The sequence below is a fragment of the Alternaria metachromatica genome (genome assembly GCF_023757995.1).
Source record: "Alternaria metachromatica strain BMP 0045 chromosome Unknown scaffold_1, whole genome shotgun sequence".
Taxonomy (NCBI): Eukaryota; Fungi; Ascomycota; class Dothideomycetes; order Pleosporales; family Pleosporaceae; genus Alternaria; species Alternaria metachromatica.
In genome coordinates, this window is record NW_026055492.1 from 2,094,296 (window position 1) to 2,121,621 (window position 27,326).

The 27,326-nt window shown below is 52.9% G+C and overlaps 9 protein-coding genes across 9 annotated transcripts; 6 read left to right on the forward strand and 3 right to left on the reverse strand.

The window, feature by feature from the left end:
• Positions 1-3,290: 3,290 nt before the first annotated feature.
• On the forward strand, positions 3,291-5,884 carry J4E83_000675 (uncharacterized protein; the record flags this gene model as incomplete). Its single annotated transcript, XM_049327636.1, has 5 exons — positions 3,291-3,586; positions 3,643-4,508; positions 4,560-4,710; positions 4,770-5,184; positions 5,237-5,884. The coding sequence occupies 5 exons, from the start codon at positions 3,291-3,293 to the stop codon at positions 5,882-5,884; spliced, it is 2,376 nt and encodes a 791-aa protein (XP_049193781.1).
• Positions 5,885-6,368: 484 nt separating this feature from the next.
• Positions 6,369-7,018, forward strand: J4E83_000676 (uncharacterized protein; the record flags this gene model as incomplete). The annotated part of the gene is made up of 2 exons (XM_049327637.1): positions 6,369-6,537; positions 6,606-7,018. The coding sequence occupies 2 exons, from the start codon at positions 6,369-6,371 to the stop codon at positions 7,016-7,018; spliced, it is 582 nt and encodes a 193-aa protein (XP_049193782.1).
• A 1,603-nt stretch (positions 7,019-8,621) lies between these two features.
• Positions 8,622-10,055, forward strand: J4E83_000677 (uncharacterized protein; the record flags this gene model as incomplete). Its single annotated transcript, XM_049327638.1, has 1 exon — positions 8,622-10,055. One exon carries the CDS (start codon positions 8,622-8,624, stop codon positions 10,053-10,055), a length of 1,434 nt encoding a protein of 477 aa, XP_049193783.1.
• A 142-nt stretch (positions 10,056-10,197) lies between these two features.
• On the reverse strand, positions 10,198-11,646 carry J4E83_000678 (uncharacterized protein; the record flags this gene model as incomplete). The annotated part of the gene is made up of 4 exons (XM_049327639.1): positions 10,198-10,278; positions 10,335-10,935; positions 10,983-11,287; positions 11,338-11,646. The coding sequence occupies 4 exons, from the start codon at positions 11,644-11,646 to the stop codon at positions 10,198-10,200; spliced, it is 1,296 nt and encodes a 431-aa protein (XP_049193784.1).
• A 1,356-nt stretch (positions 11,647-13,002) lies between these two features.
• On the forward strand, positions 13,003-13,827 carry J4E83_000679 (uncharacterized protein; the record flags this gene model as incomplete). The annotated part of the gene is made up of 1 exon (XM_049327640.1): positions 13,003-13,827. The coding sequence occupies one exon, from the start codon at positions 13,003-13,005 to the stop codon at positions 13,825-13,827; it is 825 nt and encodes a 274-aa protein (XP_049193785.1).
• Positions 13,828-17,986: 4,159 nt separating this feature from the next.
• On the forward strand, positions 17,987-18,709 carry J4E83_000680 (uncharacterized protein; the record flags this gene model as incomplete). The annotated part of the gene is made up of 1 exon (XM_049327641.1): positions 17,987-18,709. One exon carries the CDS (start codon positions 17,987-17,989, stop codon positions 18,707-18,709), a length of 723 nt encoding a protein of 240 aa, XP_049193786.1.
• A 587-nt stretch (positions 18,710-19,296) lies between these two features.
• Positions 19,297-21,704, forward strand: J4E83_000681 (uncharacterized protein; the record flags this gene model as incomplete). Its single annotated transcript, XM_049327642.1, has 2 exons — positions 19,297-20,592; positions 20,643-21,704. The coding sequence occupies 2 exons, from the start codon at positions 19,297-19,299 to the stop codon at positions 21,702-21,704; spliced, it is 2,358 nt and encodes a 785-aa protein (XP_049193787.1).
• Positions 21,705-22,116: 412 nt separating this feature from the next.
• J4E83_000682 (uncharacterized protein) lies at positions 22,117-23,675 on the reverse strand (the record flags this gene model as incomplete). The annotated part of the gene is made up of 4 exons (XM_049327643.1): positions 22,117-23,127; positions 23,178-23,458; positions 23,512-23,556; positions 23,606-23,675. 4 exons carry the CDS (start codon positions 23,673-23,675, stop codon positions 22,117-22,119), a joined length of 1,407 nt encoding a protein of 468 aa, XP_049193788.1.
• A 1,276-nt stretch (positions 23,676-24,951) lies between these two features.
• J4E83_000683 (uncharacterized protein) lies at positions 24,952-27,196 on the reverse strand (the record flags this gene model as incomplete). The annotated part of the gene is made up of 3 exons (XM_049327644.1): positions 24,952-25,406; positions 25,476-26,438; positions 26,734-27,196. The coding sequence occupies 3 exons, from the start codon at positions 27,194-27,196 to the stop codon at positions 24,952-24,954; spliced, it is 1,881 nt and encodes a 626-aa protein (XP_049193789.1).
• Positions 27,197-27,326: the final 130 nt, after the last annotated feature.

Consider the following 27,326-nt stretch of genomic DNA (forward strand, 5'->3'; position numbering starts at 1 on the left):
TGATACCGTGCCTGTTAGATGTCCGACACTTGAATGGTTCGATCGTGTCGGTTCGGGTACGATATCCAGTAGGCCTACACGTCTATCTCAATCTCTCGTACCCCGAGAACGGGGTCTTGGGATCAAAACTTCAAGGAACGTACAACGTCATCACGTCCAATCCCGATGACGCTTGTTCAAGCACCATAACGGGAAACTATCGCGCCAACAGGGAGCCATCATGTCCATTTTACGTACTATGTCCGCTAAGCACGATAGAACGCTGCTCGGATGCAAACGGGGCCGTCAGACTAAGAACAAGACGGGTCAGGGTATCCCTTGCGATCGAGCGGCATGGCAGGGGAACCAGCGAGTGAACCACGTCAGGGCAGTGATCCGAGCATCTTGTTCCTGGGAAAACATTAAACATTTAGCTTCCATAGACGGCGATGCTCCAGAAGTAACTGGGTAGGTTATCAAATCTTGCATGTATTTTGATTTCATAACTAGAGAGTTATCAACGTGCCCGAGGGAAGAGGAGGATATGATCCACATGGTAAGGCCTTTTGCAAAACTCATGTGCTATCGAGCGGTGCCTCAGCACGCCACAATCATCTTGGCCCTCCGCAAAGTCGCCGAATCCGTGTTCTTGCCTTCGCCGACGTACTGTTCACTCAAAGCTTGCAGCTTGCTCCACCTTCAATTGACCTTCAGGATGTGCGCGCGCCTGGAGAGATAATGTATCACGAGACCGCCAAGTTGTCACACGTATCATCGACAAATGAAGTGGAAGATCAGTGCAGAGAGTCACAAATCTACCGCCAGTTAATCTTTGGTATCAAGATTGTTTAATGTACAACGACATAAACCTAACAATATATTCGAGGTCTTGCAATATGTTGTCTTTATAGCAGGACCGAAGTGGTGGTTTGTTCGCCAATTGAAGTTGACGGACACTTCACCGGGATGCATGGGAACAAGAAACCGAGGAACATTGGGCTATGCTGTGAACGTTGCCTGGCAGTGACAGATGACAATCAAAGCTAGAACCGTGTGGCTTATCCAAATGAAGATCGCTAATCGGGATCGGACATGTAGCAAAGAGGCGTAGATGGTACGCCGCAACGATGCCCAGGTGTGGGATTCTTCTCTTATATTACCGCAAATGTACAATGACGCTGTGACTGACAAGACGAGGAATCAATGTTGCGATTGGTAGAAATGGCAGAGTGACAGAGCGACCAATGCACGTGGCGGCCTGGGGTTCAGGACAGAAGGTTTGATCTAAGGTTTATCGGCTGCTACCGACATCTATCTAGGGATCTGAACTAAGATGACGGAATCGCAACACCTGACTAGGACACAGCCGAATGTTGGTAGCCCGTCACCCCGTATACCCGAGCTGTCGAAGGTTTCCCAAGTTTCCCAAGATTCAGGGGAATTCATCGATTCTCTTCGCGACAAAGCTAAACGCGCGGGCATCTAGATTTCGGATCTAGGCGCAACTCTACGTTGGCCTGCATTTCGGCGGGGTTGGCCGTTGATTGGCTGCTCACGTGGTGCAGGAGAAACCATCGGCTTCCAAGGTTCATTGCGAATCTAGTGAACATTAGCATGTACTGTCGACCATGAGCGCATGACGCTTGCCCGCGCGAAGTTGTCTGCACAGCTCCAGCCCACATTTCAGATTGCATGCGACAGCGTCGCCCCACGACACGTGCCGTCTGGACACCGCACCACGTCTCCACTGCCCGCAAAAAGGAACAAAAAGCTGTTCGGACAATATCCCAAAAGCAACCGACTCCTTCGGGCATTAACACCCTGCATCGACACGTCGAGTCGAGGCCACCCATGGCTACCGTGGGTCCACTGCCATACACGTCATGCTGTAACGTTGTCGGCTCGGTTGCAGTAGCGGATAACAGAGAAGGTTATTACGCCGCTGAATCGCCGTGGTGTTCAACACCAGAGCAACCTTTGCTGGAGTGGAGTTTCGCACCCTTGTTCCAAGAAACCCACTGAATGCGACTGACTTCCTTAAACGGAGATCTGCAACTGCGAGTAATGCACAGCAAGCATCTGCCACGTCGAGTCAGAAAACTCCACAATCCGAACGCGACACCACACCACTCAAGTGGAGTCCATGTTCGGCTATGAGCATTTGGAGAGAGGCCTCGTCTAGGAGATAGTCGTAAGCCGGGGATTCATTCCCGTCTTCTCTAGCGCAAAGTTTGCGGGAGGCGCGTCAAGTTGACAACTGACAGCTGAAGAGGAAGACCAGGGCAGTCGGAAGAGCATCCCTTAGGCTGGTTATCTACCCCGAGGGTGTTGTATACGAAGCACGGGCGGCTGCAAACCTTTGTCTGCACAGATCACGGCTGCAGACAGCTAGATCCAAACCCTGGTGTTCCTCCAACGGACGTGTCCAGGATTATGACAATTCGACGTGTCGGATGCGAAGACCGACCACACACAGGAACACATCACGATTGCAGTTTCTCTTTAGCCATGGCGGTCTGCAGATTTGCACAGGGATCAGGTGTTGATGTAAGGTATGCCGCAAGGTGCACAAAAATGTACTCGTGGCTGATGCGGGGGGTTGGTTATGCGACGCCCAACCCCCAGCTTTGTTTCGACTGCGACAACATCGAATTGTTGGACCTGTCAGCATCGTGAAGTATTCCATCGTAGATCTCAGCTTACAGCGCCGATAGCCGGCATACTATCGATAGCACCCGGAACCCCTGTCTTAGGAAGCATCCCTATTTGAGCTCGTCAAGCCTCAATCCTTCGATCATCTGCCGCGGGAGGCAAATCTCACGATCGCCGACATCTCATTGTGCCTTGCATTAGCCCACACTATCGGCGCAATCGGCATCCTTGCGGCCGGAACATTAGCCTACCAGACTAAAGCGATCTTTGTTGTGTCCAAAGGGGACGCCGGCGAGTCGACGTCGTAGCACCACCAGCCAGGCACGCCAGGCGACCGACTAGTACCCAACTATCCAGCGACAAGGGACCTATAACGTGTCAGCGGTTTTTGGCTTCTCCGGTATGTTTACCGTACAGAAATTCTCTCTTCGTCATCGATCTACAGCTCCCCTTCCCCAACAGACACCTGGTGTGCCGCCCCCAGTTATCAAACTTTCCCACTTGTCCCATTTGCTTTTTTGACGGCCGCAACGTGGTAGCGTTCCACGAATACAATGGCCCTGTTTAAGAACAAGATGCGATCAGCTCACGGAGTGTTCTCTTCTAAACGGCCTACTGATCCTGCCAGGACGTCGAATACCACTATCAATTCAGCCAAAATGGGGAGCTCAACCGAGTTGGCCCCAGCGTATGTCGATAGCGTCATGGCACCCGATACGGATGCCCACCCCAATGTCACCAACGGCAGTGGCGGTGCGTTTAATGAACCACTGGTCCTGGACTTTGCAACCATGCAAGATGCTTCTGATTCAAATGCAAGGAGTGCCCCTCTTTCACCCGTCACTAGACCGGCTGATCCCGAACGAAGAGAAAGTTGGCTTTCGGATGACGAGACTGCTCCCGCTCCACAGATAGACTTTACAAGAAAGGATATCCATATCCCTTCCCGCACCAGGTACTCCCCTCTTCTCCCCCTTCGTTCGTTCGTTCCTTTTACTCATCCCCAAATAGTTCCAGCACCCCTCAGGCCAACAAGAAGCGCATATCATTGCAACGGCGACTGAGTGCAGAGCCATCTTCGCCTAACAACGGACGTGTAACACCAGACATGCAACAGACGCGTACCCGAAGTATGTCACGCACATCTAGTGCCGTGCCACAAAACATACTGTCCTCACGAATCCCCATGAACGAACAGCCGACCACGATACGAAGCTCAGCCGACTCAGTCATATCATATGAGTCCACCGCCCCGTCTTTCGCAACGCGACAACTGGGTCCTCTCCAGCAAAAAGCAGATATCATCGAGGACGGAGACCGGCTATCGCCATTACTGGAAGATGACCCCCAGTCATTCGATCTTGTCTGCGGACCCATCGAGAACTCACGATCACAATATTCTCTCGAGACCAGATCAGAGCAACTCTTTTCGAGAGAGCATCTAAAGGCCATCTTTGCCGACACTGCATCGCTACTACGGTTTACGTCATTCCTGAGCATCGCCCGGCCCAACTCGCTTCCTACTCTCATCTACTACCTCGACGCACTGAAAGCGCTACGAGCCATCAGCTATGCCAACGCCGTCGCAGAAGCCCTGGAACCCATTCAGGGCTTGGACTTCACCGAGACTCCAGCGCGGACGACCATGAACGCAGTGTTGGAGGAAAAGGCCAATCGGGCCTTTGACGTCCTGGTCCGTGACGATCTTCCGGCTTTCATCACCCACGTCTTCATTCAAGTGGTTAGCGTGAGCATTGCGAAACGCGTAACAGGAAATTTACCTCCGATGCTTCGTGAGGCTAGCGAGGGTCTGGCCGAAGTCTTCTGCCTGACAGACCCATCTAGGACTGATAACCCGATCATCTTTGCGTCGGAAGGTTAGTTTACCGTTGCGCCTTGAAACTGACCGTTGGTTAACGTGAAACTAGAATTTCACCGCACGACTCAGTACGGCGTTGGGTATGCCATCGGTCGCAACTGTCGCTTTCTCCAAGGCCCGAAGACGAATCGGGCCAGTGTTGAGCGCTTTGGCACAGCGGCCCGCGAAGGCAAAGACCACAGCGAGGTGTTCCTGAACTAGTAAGTGCCGAGGTCACTCTTGCGACTTCATTGGTGAGCATTTGTTGACTTCAACACAGTCGCCGTGATGGATCGCCATTTATGAACCTTTTGATGATTGCGCCTCTTCTTGATTCGCGGGGAACTCTACGATACTTTATTGGCGCGCAAATCGACATCTCTGGTCTCGTAAAGGACAGCACCGATCTCGAGGCTTTCCGGCGCATGCTCGATGAAGAGGAGGGCCAGAAAGAGAAGGAGCCTCAGAAAGATGAATTCCAGGCGCTCAGTGAGATGTTCAATAACACCGAGTTGGACACCGTGCGCAAGTACGGCGGCAACATGCATAGAGAACATCTGGAAGAACAGGACGATGCGAGCATGCAGCACAAACCCAGACTGCTGATCCAGGACCAATCGACCTTTGACGTTGACAGGGCTGAGAAGCCAGCGATCAACAAGGCAGACGGCAGGCTGTCTGGCCCATACAAACACGTAAGTGGCTGCCGTTTCTACGTGACAATGCGAGGAGACTGACATAATTTAGTACCTCGTTGTGCGCCCGGCGCCTTCCCTGCGTATTCTCTTCACATCCCCATCTCTCCGTGTCCCCGGCATTCTCCAGTCGCGTTTCCTCGATCGCATCGGCGGAAGTAACCGGGTCCGAGACTCTCTCAGCGATGCGCTTGCAGATGGGTCGCGTGGTGTCACAGCGAAGATTCGCTGGCTGCCGCACGCCGTATCAGACCTCGAAGACTCTTACGAAGAGGGCCGACCCAGGTGGATACACTGCACTCCGCTGCTCGGACAGAACGGGTCTGTGGGCGTCTGGATGGTGGTCCTCGTTGACGAGAAGGAGCACTCTGCGCCGCATCGCAGATTCCGCCAAGCACCGCCTATACCCAACGACATCCGCGGCAACAGCTTAACGGGAGACAGGCGACCCTACCAGACTCCTCGATTCGATGAGTACGGCAACGATACCAGCAGCCAGCGTACCCCCTCACGTGGGGCGTCTCCTTATGCGAACGGCAATGGCGTATCCCGTCATTACGACAACTTGCGCAACCCCTCGACTCCGACGCGAGCGCAAAGCCCAATGACCTATGATCAGCGTGGCATCCGATCAGGCGCGTCGTCGGTCAAAGACTATGTCAACGGGGCACAGGCTAGTGTTGATTCTTTCCGCATCTAGCACTGCTGATTCCCTTTCAGGAAGAGGAAGAGGCAGCGTTGGGAACGGCAACACCGGTTCGCATGGAGATAAGAGACGGCGCAACAAGAATATACTGAGAGAGATACCTCATGAAGAGTGTTGAGCCTGAGAACGAGATGGTCGCATATGAAAAGAAGATGAAGGATATATAGACCGGGTGGTCGGGCTGTACTGCGCTGTTGTTCATCTGCTCTATACCCATTCTGTAAACGTAACTTAAGCATAGCATCGATAGCGGCGTTAATTTTCATATGTCCATAATTCTTAATATATATCACAAACAAGATCAAAATAATGGGCAAGTGATAGGGCGCATTTGCGCAAGAGCAGGCCAGCGAGTGTAAGCGAGTCTTCGCCGCGGGAGTGCCGCCATGCATCATCCCTCCAACACGTCGCATCAACAACAACCCCACCACCACCCCCGACGTGTCGCTGCGTGCCAGACCGCGCCCCATCTCCCACCATGGCGACAGTACGGCCAATGCGCCCAACCGACCTCCTTCGAGTATCTCAATGCAACCTCGACCACCTCACAGAAACATACAACATCGGTTTCTACCTCGAGTACCTGACAAAATGGCCCGAGCTATGCCAGATAATAGAAGGCATGGACGGCGAGATTGAAGGCTACAGTAAGACACCAGACAACTCTTATTCCTTCTACATGTGAAGATGCGTAACATCCACTAACACCTCCAAGTCCTAGGCAAACTCGAATCCTCGCCCTTCGACCCCCCGATAAAACCCTACAAGCCCTCCACAACCGGCGTCCAATACCCCAACTACCTCCCCTACCACGGCCACATCACCGCCCTCACCGTCGCCCCCTCCGCGCGCCGCCTCGGCTACGCAACCGCGCTGTCGTCTGCACTCGAACAATCGTCCGACGCGGCCAACGCGTGGTTTGTGGATTTGTTTGTCAGACGCAGCAATGAGATTGCGAAGGAACTGTATCGCAAGATGGGGTATAGTGTTTATCGGGTTGTCAAGGATTATTATAATGATGGCGAGGATGCGTTGGATATGCGGAAGAGTTGTAGTAGGGATGAGAAGGGGGAGTGTGTTAGAAAGGATGGGGAGGAGTGGGAGGTGGGGGCTGAGGATGTTTGGTGAGGGCGTGAGAGATGATGGGCTATATTTTTTGAAGCGCGCGAAGGGTGGTGCGGGACGGGAGGAAGGATGCTGTATATACCCCGGTGCTGTGGAATTGAACGGCGAATGAGGCATGGCGGATGCATTGACATTAGTTACGGGGTAGATGATGTGAGTGAGATGGGCATACATCAATTGCGGCTGTTGACAAGAACCCAGTCCGAACAACCGTGAGAGGATAGTCTCAACGAAGCATAACATCAATTGTTAGCGTAGGAATGGGAAGCTTCCGCTCCTGTCCATCAAAACCCTCTCGACATAATCCTCTCTACAGCCTACAACATACCCTTTCAGCAAGCCTACTCACATGCTTTCCCGCTCACTCACCAATCCACCACAGCCAAACTCTTCAACCTCCCAATCGCAAACCCAGACTCCACCTCTCCTCACTAACCTCCTCCATCCGCCGCAGCCCCACCCTCTCGTAACAGCCAATCCGATCCCAAAACTCACACTCGAAGTAACGTGCCACAACCGCGGAGCGCATCGGTCATACGGGATCTCGACAGCCGGGATGCAACCGTCAGCGTCAAACGAAATTCCCGTTCCCGCAAATACGAGTCTTGGGTTCAACGAGAAAAACGAAAAGGAAATTGCGTTTGCAGGGCTGCTGGCAGTGCGGTGTTGGGTTCGCGATGCACGTTCCCGTCGCAAGACACTTTTGGATGTGTAACCTTGGATGGAGGTACAACCCAAGGACTGGTTGGTCCGTGCTGAGTGAGCGAGCATATCGTAGGAGTGGTCGTCTGATGACGATGGGGATGCGCAGTGAGGGCTATAGTAAGAGTATTTGTCGTGGGGAGTTGTCGAGAGAGAATGAAGGCTATTAATAGATCTCTAGTGACAGTAACATTTCATACAATTTGGCACTTCCTCATCGCAATATTAGATGTAATCAGATGAAGGATGAATCTGGGTTGAATATGTTCATTACAGCGGCTAGCACTAAAGAGAGATGAACGCGACAAGAGCCCTGAATGCTATTGTAGTCCGCAATCGTGTACCTAGGTGGCTACTTTACACCAACACACAACAGAAGAGTAGAAGCAGCGCAACGTATGCGCCCATTGCACTATTTGCACTCGTCTCAGCACAATAACTATTCGAAGTGGTCGGTCGTATGCCACTTATCTTTACTGGCTTATTGAGACAATAGCAATCTTTTCCCTCTCACTTCATACCTATTGTGCGGCGCGAGTAGATGCCTGGTGCCTAGCGTTGTTCCCATGAACTTCTCTTACTTTTGAATCAACCTCAATGCTTATTCCCACAATCACCCCGCCGGTATCCACACCGCCAAGCCTCTGGTCGATATAAGATCTCAGAGTTGGAGCAGCTGCCATCCTTCTACCTTCATCCTTCTACCTTCATCCTTCTACCTTCAACCTTTCTACCTTCTACATTTATCCTTTGACCTTTAACCTTCAACCTTCATCCTTCGACCTTCATCCTTCAACCTTCAACCTTCAACCTTCAACCTTCAACCTCGCGCCTCACACCTTGCGGCCAACCTCTACGACACCCACTCGCCCACCGACCACTGATGCCTGGATTCCACATCAAAATGAGTGTCAGCATCAACTTCTCGCCCAGTGCATGGCAAGACCCACCCTCCGTTCATCATCCATTCCTCACTCAAATCCGCGAAGCTGCGTCGAAGTACCGCCTGCAGTCCGCCAGTCACTTCAACATACCGATCGACGTATGTCAGGCCGCTCACGCCTCGAACCCAGACCTACTCGCCGACATCGACACGGACTTTATGCTCTATGTTGGCTTCCACAACTTCGGAACTAATCCCATCTTCGCCGTCTGCCGTCCGAAAATCGCGAGGCGTGGACGCGACAAGGGCAAGTTCATCAGAGGAGCGGTACAAGTGTGGTTGAGGAACAAGTTTGTACCGCTGTTACGGTTCTTCGAGGCTGAATTCCCGCCGTTGGATGGGCCTGTGGCCGACGAGATCATGTACCAGTGGTGGAATGCCAACGGACGTACCTTCAACTGGACTGGCTTGCCCACCGAGGTTAAAGAGCGAATACTCATGTTCTGCATGCATCGTTCCCCGCCACTACCCATTCAGAAGAAATCTCGAGGCCGCGTCCGCCAGGTTAGTAAAGGCGCACCCGAAGTCGTCGGACAGCTTGGCAAGTGGGCTTCCCTCCTCACCGTCTCACATCAAGTCCGCACTATCAGCCTCCGCCTGTGCTTCGCGGGCAGCAGCGACCTCGAGTTCGGAAACGGACTGTGCATCGTGGCCGAGAGCCTGTATAGCTTCAAGCGCAGCATTCGGAGATTGGCGAAGCATCGACAATTGACCGAAGGAGACAGTATTCCGACCGACGACAAGAGCAGGGAGCTGGAAATTCTATACAATGCGTTCCCACAGATCTATCCACACTTGGACCGATTCGCCACCTTCAACCATGGTATCCGAAAGATCTACCTCCAACTATCTTTCATCGACGGCTTGAATTTCTTCAAGGTGACCGCTGGCTCTTTCGCACAGCACCCGAAGCCTCGTCTACCCAATTATGAAGTCTTTGAGACGCTCCCACACCTGAACGAGCTAATCTTCAAGCTACCAGACGCCACTGGATACCTCGAGGATGACTTCAGAAACCAGCGAGTCAGCATTTTCTACGGCGAGCCCTTCAATTGTCCTCGCACCCTACATCGACTCATCTACGAGAGCGCCGCCAAGGTTCTAGCCCCGTACAAGGCCGTCAAGTTTCATGGCTTCATGGACGAGGACGAGGAGGACAGGTTCCTGAGTCTTCGCAATGTCGCAAAGAATGAGTTGATTATTACTACAGAGGAGCTCAAGGAGCTATACAAAGATGAAGCTGGCGGTATAGAGTTGGGGGAAAATGTTATTCCTGGTGTTGAGAAGGAACACGTGTATGAGGAGGAGCGGGAGATCATTCCCGATGATTTCTGGCCGCCCAAATGTCGGTGCGAGATCTTGTGTCGGGAGGTTCTCCACCCAAACTCTAACTGAGGGCGAGCCGTGTTGAAGAGGGCGTCAAGTAAATATCCTAGTCTCTGTTCCGAGGGTAGATAGAACGGATGTCGGTCTGGATCTCCAATGTCATCAACTTTGTCCAGAATTCTCCTCCCACTTTACTAAGATGGCGGTATGCCTACCACTTGGTGAGCAGGGCTTTGTCATGTGTCAGCCGGCTGATGAGCATGGAAGCTGATCCTATGAGGAGGGCAGCACCCTGTTGATGGTCAGTAAATGCATGCGTTATGTGCTCATAAGTAGCAAGTAGCTTACCGAAAACACGATCAACCATCGATACCCATCCTTTGTGTCGTGATCCGTGATGAGTGCGCCTCCAATAGGCGTACCAACAAGACTCGCGACAGCGATAACGCTGTAGAAAGCTCCAATGCGCGCTCCCAACTTGTCGTCAGGTGTGATGTGGCCGATTATCGAGGGCGGAAGAGCAGTGACATTGCTAGTCAAGAAGCCGTATACGCAGACGAAGAAAATGAGAGTAGCCATAGAGTTACCGAGTAGCCATAGGAAGAGACAAAGGCAGCCAGAGATGAGGGTGATGGGCCATAGTAGGTTCAGTCTGCCGATTCGATCTCCGATGAAGCCTCCCAAAGTTGCGCCGATAATGCTGGAGCCGTTCAGCATGCACAAGAAGTAGTCGCTAACTTTGTTACCAGGGTAGACTGAGTTAGCATATGGCTTAAGATAATACGCCGGGATCCAAAGGCCTAGTATAGCAAGCCACGTTCCAATGCACAGTACGGCATAGCGTGTGTCGAGAAATCCTTTGAAGTCGATAAGCGAGCCGAGCCCTTTGCGATCCGGTTTGCCACTGGGCTTGCTTGTAGAGATACGTAAAGCAACTAAGTAGCAAACACTGAGATAGTTAGCTGATGCAAGACTGATGCGGCGGCTGCGACATACGCTATCTTGACAGCAGCCAGACGTAGCGAATTTGGGAAGCCCAATCTCGGCAGTAGTTGATCGAACATTAGCGGGAAGCCAATCCCGCCCAGTGCCGACCCTGTAGATACTAACCCCATAGCCAAGGCACGTCGCTCTTTGAAGTGCTGGCCAACTACCGTGACTGCTGGCTGTACACCGAAAGCAATGGTAAAGCCCATCAGCAAGCCTTGCGTCATCAGAACCAACCAGAACTGTCCAGGGTGTATGAACGACAGTATGATGAGGGCCAGCACAGTGCCAGCGCCTGAGCCAAGGTAGAGGTTCTGACCATGGCGTCAGTTTTCTTCAAGGAGTGACGGGGACGAGTACTAACCGTAACACCATATCGATCGCAAAGAGCACCGGAAAGTGCAGCCAGTAAGTTCATGAGCGCCATTTGAACCGTCCCAATGAATGCGATAGTCGATGGCGGCGTCTCTTTCAGAAAGTCGCTGCTATAGTAGTTCTGGAAGAAACCAAAGCTGTTCATAACCCCAAAGGAGGCGTAGTACACCAGTATGGAGCCGAAAACCGTAAGCCATGCCGCACGCCCACCCTCGCGCTCCTGTAGCTTACACGATTCGGTATCGGTACTGCTTTCGGTGTCGTGACGTCCAAGAGTGTCTATAGTCTTTTCAGTCATTGTGTAGACGATGAGGATGGCGGGCTCGAGGTAAAGATAGAGTTTGATGTGCATTCTTCACCGGTACTTCGTCCAGCACTATATATAGGCTTCGTTACCCTCCCACATAATTCATCAACATAACGAGGTCTATTGGGAGCCGAGCTTGCCAGGTCATTAGACTACGTCGGAAGGGAAGTACCGTTTACGTTAGCCGTTCTACCCATAGCCCCAGTATACGCTCTTTCTGTTGGCTTGGTATGTACGTGATCCTCATAAATCGTGTCGGAAATGTGGGTTCGTGAACCTTGAACTCATGAAAAGGTTGGCATGATCGTCATGAAACCAAACGCTGTCACTATCGACGGGTCGGTGATCGATTTGAGCATGGCTGTTGGCGACGTAGCAAGAGAACTGGTGGATACGTACAGCTCGGATGTAGCCTGAGACGTTACGTGCGGAGTGTCTTCAGACCCACTGGATATGACGCCTTCGACAACAGTAGACATGTCATTTCGGCTGCGGTATGCCTCTGGCAAATACGACTCCAATGAACATGCTAGCCGTTTTGTGCTACACATGACGGAATGCTATTGGGCTACCTGAGGCACAGCTCCACATGTGTATTGACTGATGATGCCCAGAAAGCTGGTTGTTCCTGACAAATAAGTAAGCTGGCAAGGTCAAGATATCATGCATCTGGCATGGTGGTCGCGAAGTTCCATTCCTGTACGTCGTTCATGAGCAACACGCCAAACCCGTGTCTTCCGTTCAGTTGCACAAAAAGGTCAGATGTAAAATTCCCCTTAGTGTGAGAAATTGGTCGACACTGTTATTAGCGGTCTCTTTCGCCGAGGTTTATCAATGAGAAAACCCGGCCAGATTGGGACATTGGGAGGTTATTGTTCTGTCGCAAGCCAAACTTTCATCGTTATCCGGCCAGGTTGTTGGTATGCAGAAAGGTTTCAACGGAATCGTGGAGTGTTTCCATAACGGCTCTGAAGAACAAGTTTTGCTGAGTCGACATGCTTCAGCGTTCCCAAGGATCTCGTAGCCTCCAGGGCTTCCACCACTGCAGACAGTACGCGACTTCTGAATCGTCAAGAATGGCCGCCTGTTGAATAGTATCAAAGACGAAAGGTATGATTGCGAGTAATTCGGGTAGTTATTTTGGTCTCTCCAAAGGTCGTCGACGTTGTACATGCGGAGAGCGGGCTGTGAGTCCGGATGGAATCAGGAGATGCGATGGTTCACGGGACGGGCACGGAAATAACGACTAGCGCCGCGCTAGTACGGAAGTACAGCAAACCAGCCGTGCCTGCACCGATGCCGACATCACTGTCGATTCTTACGAAAGCTGGCACGGCACATATCAGGATGACCGATACCAAAGAGCCCCAGACCACGATGCCTATTTGGTTCGAAGAAAACCCCTCACACGACCATATTCCTCCCGAGACCCGGCGGCTTCTCGAAACGTGGAGTGGAATCCCATCAGATGACGTACTTGATCATGTTGTCCGACTTCGTGAGAAAGCCTGGAAGGTCCATCCATATCCTTGTATTGGGCAGTTTCGGTTTCTCGACCCCAGTTTCTCCGAGCTCCCGGAGGAGCGCAAAGAGATCGTGGAACGCCTACACAAAGGTCAAAAGCTGCTAGACATGGCTTGCTGCGTTGGCCAGACGATTCGTACGCTTGCGAACGATGGAGCACCGACTGAGAATATGTACGGTTGCGACTTGCAGTCAGACTTCATCGAGCTGGGTTATGAGTTGTTTCGCGATCGAGAGAAGCTCAAGACGAGGTTCTTGATAGCCGACATTTTCGATCCTCGATCAGCGCTCATGGGCATCAAAGGGCAGGTCGACATGGTATATGCCGGATCTTTCTTCCACCTGTGGGGATATGAGAAACAAGTCGAAGTCTCCAAAGCCGTTATCGCGTTGCTACGCCCTCAACCAGGCTCTACGATACTCGGTCGACAGGTCGGGGCCACCGAGCCCCTCGAGAAGGAAGGTCCTACAGGCACGATGTATCGACATAATGTGGAGAGCTTTCAGAAGATGTGGAACGAGATAGGCAATGATCTCGGTATCAACTTCACCGTGGATGCCAAGCTCAAGCCGCTGGGTAGGGACCATCAGAAATTCCATCTAGACGACACTACAAGGCGGCTGTGGTTTGTCGTACGCCGTGGATAGCGCGCTTCATCTCTGCATACCGTTCAAGGAAAATGTTGGACGCCCATTATCAATACAACACCTAAAAGTCTACATTGTCTTGGGATGTTACCAGATCTCGTCGTTGTATTGATGTAGATTACAGCGCACTTGTTCAGTCTCTCCCTCGCATCTTTGATTGCTTTTTGGACTGTTCACGAGAACACCCAACCCGAAGTTTCCTGTGCCTTCCCGTGTAATGTAGTTAGTACGTCCGTCTCGGTCCGTACCTGAACAGGTATAGACGTTCAGTTATTCGAAGTGTCTGGCCCTCATCTTCTGGTGCAAAGCCGTACAAAGAGCGTGGAGTCAGGAAGTCAGATCAGATCTGTATGCATCTTAGCGAAGAGCTCTAATGCAAAGTTCCGCACCAGGTGGACATTGTCGCTATTTTTGCGCAGCAGCACTAACATATTCGCTCAACGCAGTCCAATTTTGCCGGGATGCGTAGGGATAAAGGGTCCAACTACGGCAGCCCTGTCCGCACTTTTACTTTAAGCCTAATTCCCCATACTTTTCGATATTTCGCCTTCAATTTCGAGAAGGTTGCTGATTGGCCAATTCACTCTCGGACCGTAACATCGGGAAAGCCACTTGCCTGGCTGCAGGAAGAAGTGCAAACTTCTGCTCGGTAAACATCAGTCGATCAACATCTGCCGGCGGGCGACGGTCACGTTCTCGTGTTCATTTATGGCGGTAGCAGGAATGTACGCGTTCTAGCCCATCTTGACCGAGCCAGAACACCGAGGCAGACAAGGGGTCTGTGGTTCATCTATCCAAATGAAATGCGAGATGCAATACTCAGCTCAGCCGCTTCGTTAGTGGGAAAACGTTGCAGTCGCAGGTATAGATATTGCCTATAAGACATGGACGCTCAGCATCAATCCCGGTACCAACTCATCCCCCCGAAGTCAACTTCTAGCCAAGGCCAGGAAAGACATTATGAAGTTCTCCATATGTTTGGCGGTAGCGCTTACTGCGAGTGTAGAAGCGTCTAGTCGCATAAAGAGGCAGTTTGGCTATCCTGATGGTATGAACTCGTTTCGCACGAAGACAAAGCAGTCTAACACCATCATTAGTGGAAGATTGTGGATTGGATGCGTTTGAAGGGCATACGTCCGAAGCGGCACTCTTCTGTAGCAACATCCTCCGTTCGGGAACCGCAACTTCTACCATTACCAGTGGCGTTACCACCACCACAACTACCACTCGGAAGACCACGGTAACTGTCCGGCCGACACCTACTTCTACTCCGACACCCAGCGCCACCCCTAAGCCAACGCCATCGTCTACGCCGAGGCCTACATCGTCATCGACTCCAACACCGTCTTCGTCTTCGACGCCCAAGCCGTCTTCATCTTCAACACCTAAGCCATCCTCTTCGCCCACTCCCATACAGCCTTCTTCCACGATTGTGTCCTCGACACTCGTCTCGAGCCCATCTCCGTACGTCCCTATAGCCCACAATCTCGCACACTGCAAATAGCTAACATCCCCACAGCACGCCCACAGGCACACCAAGCTGCGGCATTGTAGCATACGTCAAGACCACGCCAGCCTACTACTTCGAGTCCAGCGGTACGAAGAACACGTTCCAAGCCTGTAGCGCGCTTTGCAAGGCCGATAGCAAGTGCCTGAGTTTTGGCTACGGTGAAGCCAACTGCATGCTTTTCGACGTTACTGCGTAAGCCCAGCTCCTTTGCGTAGTCCCAACCTCTTGCTGACTGTATTCGTAGTATCGACAACACCAACTACAATCCTATGAGCCCGTACACATTCTACGATGCCGCATGCCCCGCAGAGCTACCGGTACGTAAGCGTCAACTGGACATCTCGCTTGGTTTGCCAGGGGGCATCCACATCTCGCTTGGCCTCGGCAGCGGCGAGATATCCTCTGCATGCTCGTGCTTCATTACCAGGGGCCCAGCTAGTACGACAGTCACAAGGACAGTTTCCAGCGCGGTTGTCAGGACGAGCACTGTGACCAGCACTGTCACGAGAACGAGGGCTCCTGGTGCTGAGTGAACTAGACCACGGGAAGGAAGGACGGGCTGTTGACGAAAAGACTGAGATAGTGTTGCATATTTACTTCGTTGTTCATTACGTGTCCCCTTCCTGTTCATATTGTTAGATCCAACGTACTCTCTGAACTCAACATATCTCCACGGCTTCTGGCTTGAATGCCTTTCTACCACCCACGAGATGCATGCGTGCTACCATCTCACGGACGGTGCTGCAGCTGGATGGCCGCGCATCAACTGCCTTGATGGCCAGGCTGGACATCGCATGGTCCAGGACATCATGATCTGCGAACCATTGGTCTTGGTCCAAATACACTGCATGTCCCTCGTCTTCCTGACAATGACCCTTTGCATGCTGACTGAAAGCAGCTTCGTTGCGTATGTCATACCACGGCGGTCTTCGGGTCGTATGCGTCGGCGCGCTCGACGTGGTAGTTGTGCCGCTACGGGAGATGTCTGGGACTTTCCATGGAACCATGGAATGGCCGTTCATATTGAGACTATCGCGCGCGGAATATGGTCGACATTAGAGGGTTGGCAACCGAGGAAGGCTTCGGCGAAAGCGAATAGACCATGCTCTTAGCTGTAGCTTGTCAGCGACTGTACGTACAGACGCGGCGGTCTATATAACATACCCTGTGTAGGTCACTAGCGTCGCAGCTGATACTCAACGAGAATATGCCTATGGCGATGTCTCTTCTCGTCATCCAGCGCGCTTTTCAGAGAAGTCGCGCTTCGTCGCGAACGGGAACGCGTCAAACGGCTTCACACATCGCGATCGCAGCCTAGCTGCAGCAACAACAACTCAATGAAGGATCCATTGATTTCCCAGTTCGGCTCGGGGGTCTGTCGCGCCAGAGATCGACCAAACGATCATCGTATGGCGTGTACATGGTAGAGCGTGGATCCCCGCATGGATGAGGGGCGACACCAGCGACGAACAAAAGCTTAGCTCAGCCCCATCTACATACAACCTTCCCCCAACCAACCACCCACCACAAAACCAACACATCACCCACCATGGCGCATTTCTCCCAAATCACCAACCTAGCCGAATACGCAGCCTGTATCAAAGCCACAGCCGGAAAAACCGTCCTGCTAGCCTACTGGCCGGAAGACGAAACCACTAACGAGGTAGCCACGGCCCTGCAAAAGCTACTTCCGTCAACATCCTACGAACAGTACGATGTAGTCGACATTTACTGCTTCGACATGTATTCACTGCCCGATCTGGGCAATATGCTAGATGTGAGCTTTGTGCCGACGCTGATGTGGTTCATGGATGGTGTTATGGATGCGATTGTTTGGCATGAGGGGTGTGCGATTGAGGGAGAGAGTGTGGAGAGGGGGGTTAAGAGGGTGGTGGATAGGATTAAGGGAGGAGATATTGCGGGGGAGGACAGCGATGATGATTGGTAGATGGGCGGGGTTTGGAAGAGGAGGATGAAGACTTTCTCAAGCCAGAAACCTCTTGGGGAAGCACGAAGAAGCCTGAAGACGGATACTGCGTTTATTGAGTACCGGCTTGATAGCAACTCCTTTCGACTCCGTTACGATCCCTGGAAGCAGAATTGCTCGACATGGAGCTCGGGCCAGTGCGGCCGCCTTGGACCTATGCCACGGAGTTCTGGAGAATGGCCTCTGTTCGATTGACATCGGTCGGCTGGAATTCATCACTGGCAAACAAAATATCCTAGTACGTCCTCATTCCGGCCAGCTCTTTCTACCAGCTTTCTTACAGACTCCAAGCCAGTCGAGCCTAGCATGCCACTCTCTATAGTATTAATACTAGCAAGAGTCGCAGCTACCATTCTACTGTTGAACCAATCTATGACATTGAAAGACAGACTCCAATTTGCCATTTCTTAACTCTCAGCGACTGCACTATTCTGGCTAACGCTGGCCTTGGCCAGACACTAGAAAGAACTGCTCTCCACCCCAGCTCCCCAACAAACTCTCCCAACAAGCGGTTTGCTTTACAAAAATCTAGAAATCTGCGATCTAGACCCAATTGGAACCATACAAATACCGTCCCCCTTGCCCTATTTCTACCCCGTATCGACCCTTTGCCTAGTATTACCCCGATATCCGCCTTTCCTACACCAGGTACCCAAACAACAATGGCGGAAAGTAACATCGAACAAGCACTGATAGCTGCTTTCGTCCGGGAGATGCAGCGAAAGGATGAAGAGATTGAGGTCATGCGAAAGCAGAAACGCGACGACGACGCAGCCCTCCGTACCGCTCACGCAAGGATCGCTCAGCTTAAGAAGCAGATAGCGATGAAAACACAGCCCTGGCCAAGAGGAGAGAACAACGACGATGAGTCTAGCAATTCTTTCGCCAGTAAGGTAAAGTCCACTGTTAACGCTGCCACTGGCAAGGCGTTCAAGGGCAAGCAACCAGTTATGCCGACTACAAGAGCATCCCTATCGTCCGAGAAGTTGCACGTCTCCCGCCGAAAAAGGAGAAAACACTGGTACGATTCCTGGTACAAGGTCGCAACGAAAATAGTCTATAGCAACGACGAAGTCTTTGAGATGGAGCTCCCATGTTTCGACTCAAAGTTCGATCACATCGGAATAGCTCGTCCAGTAGAGAACCCCGACGATCAGCACAGAAGCTGCTACCATTGCCTTCAATCCTACACAGAGAAGGACTTCTACGATCACTTGGGGGTCTGCAGGGCTTTCTGGAATCTTGCCGTACGCTGTGGGCACTGTGGCAGGATCTTCAAACTCAACGACGCTTTCTACGGCCTGCATGCTCCGGAGTGCAAGGTGAAATCGCAGGATACCGAGTTCTCTGGGTATCACTATACGCTGGCGAGTGCTGGGGTCTGAAGCGCGGTTCAGGGTTCGCGGGCATTGATCTCATAGTTTCGATGTCTGAGGACCGTAGCAGGATAGAAGGCACTGCAAAGTCAGTAGGATGGAAGCATTACAAAAATTTCCCAATATTAAAATATAGCTACCTGATTGTGATTTGGAATGAACAGCGCCACATGGCGCAGGTGTGCATATACCTGAAATCATCACCCACACGTTGAACAAAAGAAACAAACATGAGTAGTTCTCTGACGCGTTCTCACGGAGGGTATCTGCACTATGGCAAGCGACGCGATGTCAACCTAGAGAATCATGCAGGTTCGGGTTGTATGATGCGTCATCGGACTAGGCACGCTCCGATGCCTACACCCGTGCTTTGATGGCGTCGTAGAGTATCTAGACGCGGTGAAGCTGCTAGACTACTACCATCTGAACTCTGATACTTCCCGCCATGCCTACGCGCCTCTAGCACGTCTCCGGCACCCGTCAGTCTCGCCATGAAGTGTTGATGATCGCGTCTAGGGCTCTCGCCAAGGCTTGCACGGTACCGGGAGACGGCTATCTCAAAAGCTCCTTATTCACTACCCCGGGTGGCTCCACTCATGGCCGCCGTCCATGCTCAACCCACGAGTGCACACGATGCCAACGACCAGGCGCTGTGGCCTCAGGCCCCGGTGCAGCTCCAAAGAGGGCGGCAGCCAAAGGACTCGCAGGCCAAGATCGTGTCCTTTGGCCCGGTGCGCTCTCTCGACCAATTCGAGACGTCGTTGCGCGAATACCTGAGGAGTCCCCCCAAGGAGCCTGAGCACACCGAGGCTCAATTCGCCTTCGATATCGACACGTCCTTCGCAGTCCCGCTGGCGACTAAGCAGACGCCGTCCCAGCAGCCTCAGCAGGCAACTCAGCCGCCGCCGCTGCAACAACAACACCCACCACCCCACCTGGCACATCAATACAACCATGCACCACCCGGCTACCAGTCTGCGCATTTCCCCGCGCAGTACCACTCCCTCGCGGACCCCACTGCCGCGCTGGGGCACAGCTATGCCGAGTCCATTGAACCCAATAATGGCGCGTCCAAGACGGGGGAACAGAAAGTCGCATTGAGCGTCAGAGAGGCGCTGCAGCCGACGCCGGAGGACTCCAAGGTGAGGATGCGCAAGCAGCGAGCGGTTGCCAAGTGCTGCGTGGACATGATACAGAGGATCGACGGATACCGCTACAGCTTCCACAACTGCTGGATCAGCCGGGAGGACGACAGCTACCGCTTCTCCTACTACTGCAACGACTCGCTGCTCAACAAGGACCGCGCTGCCAACGGCAAGGGCACCAAGCAGGGAAAGCGCGCCACGAAGCCCGTCTACGACTGCAAAGGCGTCTTGTCCATCAAGTTCTCGGCCACCAAGCAGACGCTTGACGTCTTCTACAAGCATGTGCCCATACACAAGACTTACGAAGAGCGCGCTCCGCCGCCACGAAAGGACTCGAAGCGGCGCAAGTATCTTGAGGAGAACGACCCAGAGGCGCTGGCTAGGCTCGCAAGCCGCTCGAGGCAGCTGAGCAGCGAAGACCCGGACACACCTAGGGTGCTGAAGAAGAAGCGATCCGACCCTCCACCAGAGCCCCCGAGGCCCTTCAACACAATCGAGAGCGATTTGAGGCAACAGAGTCTGCGTTCGTTGTTGGAGCTGATCCAGCCACCAGCCGAGTCACAGCATACAATCATCGAAACTCCACCACCTCCTCCGCCGCCTCCGCCTCCGCCGCAGCGTCCGCCTCCGCAAAGACCCCACCCCGGACCACGCCCTACACTACACGTTGAAACGCAAGCCATAGCAGCACCCCAGCGGAAACGTCCAAGGAATAGTTGCGACGTCTGCAAGGCAAAGAAGACCAAGGTAAGACATCGCCCATGGCATGTCCAAGTAACGAGAGCTGACATACGCAGTGCGATGGCATAAGACCTGCCTGTTCGACCTGTAGCGACAAGAAACGGGTGTGCTTCTACTCGGAGCCCGCCAACGGCGAGGACCAGCGCCCACCCACCGATACCCCCGAACCCGCACGTCAATCTGCGAACAATGGCATGTCCGAGCTTGAGATGCTGAAGAAACAGCTTGAGGAAGCAAAGGCCAAGATACGAGAGTTTGAGTCGGAGAAGCGAGCGTCGACTACTCCTGTTCAGACGCCGCAGATGGGACCGCGGCCTCGATCGCAGCAATCTAAAGCCCAGCAGCAACCGCCGCAACCGCATCCGCAGCCCACACCACAACCACAACAAGTACATATGCAGCAACAGCCACAGCACATGCAGGTTCCACCACAGTCCCGCCATCGGCCACATGTCGCTCAAGCGCAGGCCTTGCCTCATGCTTCTCAGCAGCTGCAGCGTCAACAGTCGATACCGAACCACCGCCAACAACTACAGCAACTCAACCAGGGCCTCCCGCATGGCATACGAAGCCCGCAACAGCAACTAGCCTACAAGATTGGTAGTCAATCGCCTCAACAACGCCTACCGAACGCGCCGCAACAACCTCAACAGACACAGCCTCAGCAGATTGGGCCCCCGCAACAATCTCTCACGCCGCAACAACAGTTCCAAGCAGCAGCCGCGCAGCAAATGCAGACCACGCAGCTCCAGACACACCCGAACTACTTCACCGCCAATCACTCCAACCACTCTCCGTACGGAACCCTCCACCGAACCATGCCACAGAATACGCTGCCAGTCAACACTATGGCCACACAGCCTATGGTGGCGCAGAACAGCATAGCGGGACAGACAAACGCACACCTACCGCAGACGCAGCCTCAACAGCCCCCCGCACCCGCCATCGATACGAATAACGGGTTTGGGCGCGGCGACTTTGCATGGGCGCCGAATGGATACTATGGGTACCAAAACGCGGCACCGCAGCAGCAGCAACAACAAAACCAACAGCAGAATCAACAGCAGCAGCAGCAGGACCAATGGGCCGCGACAAGAGGGCCAGGGGTGTACAGATAAGCACCACGCAGCCTGATTGTCATTAAAGAAGTGGCTGATTATCATTTTACGAGACAAATATTGCAGTTACCTTAGCGAGTTTATCATGATCTAGCAAGTTTGGCGTTGAGAAAGGATATATACACATACCAGATACCCAGGATATACGAATATGAATGAAGGAATGATCACCCACTGCATACAACACGTACAGAAGAAGTAGAACAGTGACTACGTGTCTTGATAAACGTGTTGATTCAGCTTTCAAACTGCGCTACATCATGATTCCAACGCCAGAATGCCGCTTAATGGCCTTTCTCCCAGAGCCTGTGTATGTACGCCATGCCGCTCCCAAAACGCCTTGCAAATGCTAGCCGCCGCGCCATCTTCCTTCAGTAGCATGCGCCGAAATGGTCTTGTCATACATTATCTACTAGAACCCAATCTTTTGACCTAGACCGCGGAACGTGTCACTGATGCCACTGCCCATGCCAGACGACTTATCGTTCATCTTCTGAGACGAGATCTCCATACCCGCTGCTTGCATGTTGAGACGCGTCAACCGGAGGCGCAAGGTATGGTCGTATGCTTCGGCCATTTTGAGAGCGTCGGCGTGTACGTCGTGGCGGGGGTCGGTGGGTGGGCAGATGAGTAGGCGGTCGACAAGATCTATCCGCGCATTGAGAAGGCGCTGGTTGATCATCTCCTCCAAGTCCTCGTCGATGGTTCGGCCCTGTGCTGGCGGGAACTTGGAGGCCATCTCGTCGAGCGTGACGCAGCTGAAGGGTATGAAGTACTGGACAATGCTCTTCCTCCTGATCCGGCTGTAGATTGTGTTGAGCATCTTGGAGAGGTAGAGGTCGAGGAGGTAGTCGTTGCGGTAGCCTTCGAGCACTTCGAGACAGGCGCTGTACTTGGAGTTGCAGAAGAGGTTGATGGCGCGGCGGATGTGGGGTTCGAGCTCAAGGAAGTTGCGGAATTCGCTGTTTGCTAACACCTTGTTTTGTAGGTCGGTACGGTCCATGTAGGCAAGCGCGCAGAGACCGCCATATACGGCGATGTCATTGCCTGAGATGACCTCCTTCTGCCATGTAATGTTCGCTGCTGGCTCTGCAGTCAGATATGCCGCTGAGGTGCCGAGGAAAGCTGTCGCAGCTTCACGGTAGTTGCCGGTAGCCATGTGACATAAACCGCTGCAAGCAGAGATGATGGGCTCCAGCTTAGCCTTCTCATCGCCCTTGAGCTGAGTGGCTTCCGACTTGGCCAGGTTGGCTAGTACAGTTGTCCATGACTTCTGTGCGATGCTAACGTATACGAGGCGGAGGGTCATATCGGCGAGGTGCTTAGGGGAGGTGCAGTGTTCGCGCATCTTCATGTAGGCCTTGTGTGCGCTGCTGAAGTCGCCGGTGTCGTAGTAGAAGTGACCGAGGTCTTCATTGCCCATCTGCAAAGTGTAAGTGTATTGGCACCTATTTCCCCGATGTCTCCACTTACTCGTATGCTCTCCTTGATCAGGTTGTTCTTGTATGACTTCAACTCATGCTCTAGCCGGTCGTGCTCCTCGCGCACCATCCTCGTCTGCCTCTCAACCCATGTCGTGTCGACCACGGAAGCACCATCTTGTGGTGATATGCGACTGTATTCCTCTACTAGACTCTGGTATAGAGCAACATTCTTGCCCTTCTTTGCCTCGGCGATGGCAAGGCGGTATGCGTCGGCGGCGAGGTATGGCGAGTGCGCGCCGATGTGGTGCAGGCGGTCGATTCGTGTGTACCCTGCAAAAAGAATTAGTATACAGATATCTGGAGAGATATTGTAAGAGACGTACCGGTGTAGTTGGCAATGTATGATTCTAGGTCAAACTTGGGAGGGTCTATCGGAGTTAGCGAACATGCGCATTGTTTGTACGGATTATGTCATACCCTTAACCACGATTTCGCCCTTTGACCTCTGGTCCTGGAAGAAAGGCGATTGCTCGATATTCGAAGCCATGGTGGCAGTGATGTGAGAGGGAGAGTGGGCGTGGTTGCGGCGTACTGCTGGGAGTGGATGGAGCTACAAGCTGTCTAGGTCGCTGCTGCCTTCCCACCGCGGGGAACTGAGCACGGACCTTCACTCGCCGCTCCGCCCACTTTCCATCACGACGCGCAGTCACGGGGGCGCTTGTGGCCTTTCCCTTCTCCCACCTGCAGCATAGATTGAGTGAAGCAGGTCTGGCGCGACAATCTGGCCGCGGAGTTGTCCAGACGTCTCAAGCGTTGTTTCTGAAGACAACACCGCATATGCATCTAGACTCGACAATAGCCAGCACGAGGCCATGGATGTACACGTTGTTGAAACACGGCCATGCAGGCACTCGATACTTGCTTATGGCTACGATGCCTAGGCCTGCAAACCTCTAGACTTTCCTCTTCGCATAACCTCTCTAGCTACGAAAACAAATCCAGTTCAATGCCCTCCCGCATCGCCAAAGCGTCAGCGTCCCCCACGAGCACGCACCCGCAGACCCTCCACGCCACAGCAATAACCAAACATACCCCCATAGAAAAACAATCGTTTGCGTCAATGCATTCTCCACGCTTAGACGGACCCGATATCCCGGTATCGAAAAAAGACAAGCCGTCCGTCCCATACTATATCCACACACACATGGTCAGCTGTGGCTGAGGCTGAATCCAGGCCAACGCAACGGGTAACGCCCTGCTGCTGCCCTGGATAAACTGGTCATCGGAAAGTTGTGGCAGCTTACTTTGAGTAACGGGTATGAGAGCCGAAATTTCCAGAGACCATACTTTGGGGAGATCTACGACGCAGGTCCGGGGCGTGGTTGATGTCAGATCCTTCCACGCCCTGGGGTAGTTGGACCTCCTCGGAGCTTCCCATGTGTGCGTAGTCGGTTTCGACGGGATGAATATGTAGAAGCTACGTGTAGTCAAGTAATAAAGTATTTGAAGCAGTCACAGATCATGTATGTGCAAGTATCATGATGGTAATAGTCAATAGATTCAGATACCATGTCTTCGCGTCCAGCACGTCCATTACATCTCGCTCGCAAGCGCAAACTCCAAAAGCCCCAGTGGTATCGATCGAGAAAAGTACAAGAATACAAAAGCTACAAGCTTGGTAGTACAGCAAAGAAGTTCGTTGGGGTGTTCGTTCGTTCATCATGCCGTGTCTGTGTACGGGCTGTCTTGCAACCTTTTGTAGATCCCATCCGTATCGCTCAAAACGCTCGCAGCAAAAGCAAATGTCGTATCACTATTCGTGCTCAGAGACCCCACTCTAGTGGTGCTGTCTCCATGCTCACACCGTTGATGCCGCCGACGATGTTGTCGGGCACCCATGGTCCTCTCTCCTCCCTCGTCGCGGAATGCAGGGCATCTGCGCGGTTGAAGGTCTGAACGTCCAGATCTGTGACGTAAGACTTGCCGTCAGGCAGCTTCATGCGCACTTCAAACTCTTGATCGAGCATCATGTCGTCTTTCCACAGCCTTCTCTGACCGTCGTATACGCACAAGACGCGCTTCTTCATCTTCATCTTGTCGGTTGCGCAACCCCAGGATACGGGGTAGTTTTTGCGCTTCTTGCGTCCAGAGCCGGTGATGGCTACGCCTCCTTTGGAGAAGGTGAGGCCGGCGCGAGGACCCGACTTCTGGACGCGAGAGGAGGATTGGTGGTTTGGTAGGTGGTTGCCACCCCCGACGTGCTGCGTTGCGCCGACACCTCGGGGATGTGTTAATTGTCAATGTTGTTTGGAGGACTTGATTGCGCCCTTGCCGGAGCGAGCGCGACGAGAGCCGTAAGTGGCATCTTCGTGGTCGTCATTATCGACCTCGTCTTCCTCGAAGTCATCCTCTTCGTCTTCATCGTAGCTGGGGACAGTGTACTCGATGCTCTTAGACAGACCATTGCGATCGAGTGTCTCGGTGACATCTGGGTCCTCTGCAACCGATGTGAGCAGGCGTTGGTTGATGGCCTCACTGGGATCGGTTTGCTGAACGACGCGGAGCACACAGTCGTCCAAGTGCTCGTAGAACTCTTGCGCATTGGCAAAGGTGACTGAGCAAGTGGAGCAAGTACCAGCAACACTGGGCTGCGAGCCACCGAAAGCCTTGCGGCCAGATGGGCTCTTCTTGCGGCTGTTGGGAGGGTTCTGCTCGACACCGTGAACAGATGTAAGATGCCTCTTGAAGACATCAGCGCGGTTGAACGACTTCTCAGCCGCTGAACCGCTACCTGGACAGAAGCCGCAGACCATGGTACCCTTGTAGTGTGTGAGTGTGTGGCGATTCTTGTCATACTTCCTTGCGAAACCCTTCGAGTAGTATTCGCAGGTCGCGATAGGGCATTTCTCTGGTCGTTCAGCACGGTGTGTGAGCATGTGCGCCTTCAGGTCTTTGAAGACGCGTCCACACTCGGGCAGTGGGCACATGCCCTTTTCGCGGGTCTCATCCTTGTCATAGCTGCTTCCGCTCTTGCGGCTGGTGCCTGAGTTTTGTGATTGGACAGAGACGACGGAGCCTCGCCGTTGTCCGCCAGGTTGAGGGTAAGGCTGATATCGTTGAGTGTGTAGGTATGGGCTAGCGCTACCCCCTTTCATGGGTGCCGAACCGGGACTCTGGGTGCGCGATGAGAGTTGAGAGAGAGCTGGGGAAGGCGGCTGCTCGACAATGGGGAAGTAGGGAGATGGAGTAGCCCTAATCTCAGGATATGGGCTCTGAGGTGCGAATGGGAAGGGCTGAATGAGATTAGGATCTGCTTAAGTTGCGTTAGTTTGTGTTGCATGTAGCATTGAGAGGCAACCAACAAGACTGAAATGAATGAAATGACTGCGGAACTGAAGTGACTGAAGGAGAATTGACTGATGGAATACGGGGTGTGTTGACCGTGTCCGGTAAAAGAGAGTTTCCCCGCCCATCTGATCTGGAAGACCATTTGGCTGAAGCTGGGGTTATAGGCGTCTTGAATACATGCCGCATGAAGTTTTGCGACGGAGAAGATGTAATGAAAGAAGCAGGCGAGGTTTTCGGTAAAGGAACAGTCGACTTACCCACATACGACTTATCAGCCGCTACCATCCCGGAGTAGTCATAGCCAGAAGAGGCACCGAGTCCCATTGTGTGCCACGACTCGTTGAATTGCGGAACAAGTGATGGGGAGCCCATGGCAGAAGACGACACTGAAGCGCCAGATTCGGAAGATGCCGAAAGAACAGGGGGGATTTCGTGGAAAGAATGTGAAGTGGAATGTGGAGAGCCTGCTGGGGTTTGATACTGATATGGCTTGACACCTTGTGCGATGGCATCGTAGTGGTATTGTAGATCTTGTGGCCGTTGGAGGTCTGCAAGAGTAGCCATCGGGTCAAAGGGAGCGCTGAAGGCGTGCTCCATGGCATATGTTGAGGCAGGCACATAAGGTTGGTTGTGGTGAAACTCTAGATGCTGCTCTTGAGGATTGGAGTAGAGCTCGAAGTCGTGAGCCATGTTGGGTGTATATTGGGCGTAGTCAACCATGATGAGGAATGTAGTAGGTGGAGCAATGCAGGTTGCAACAGATAGGAATTGAACTGCAGCCGATGCCTATATCCGTAAATGGAGTCAGCATAAGCACTGAGTAGGTGCGATCGGATCGATGGTGTTTGGT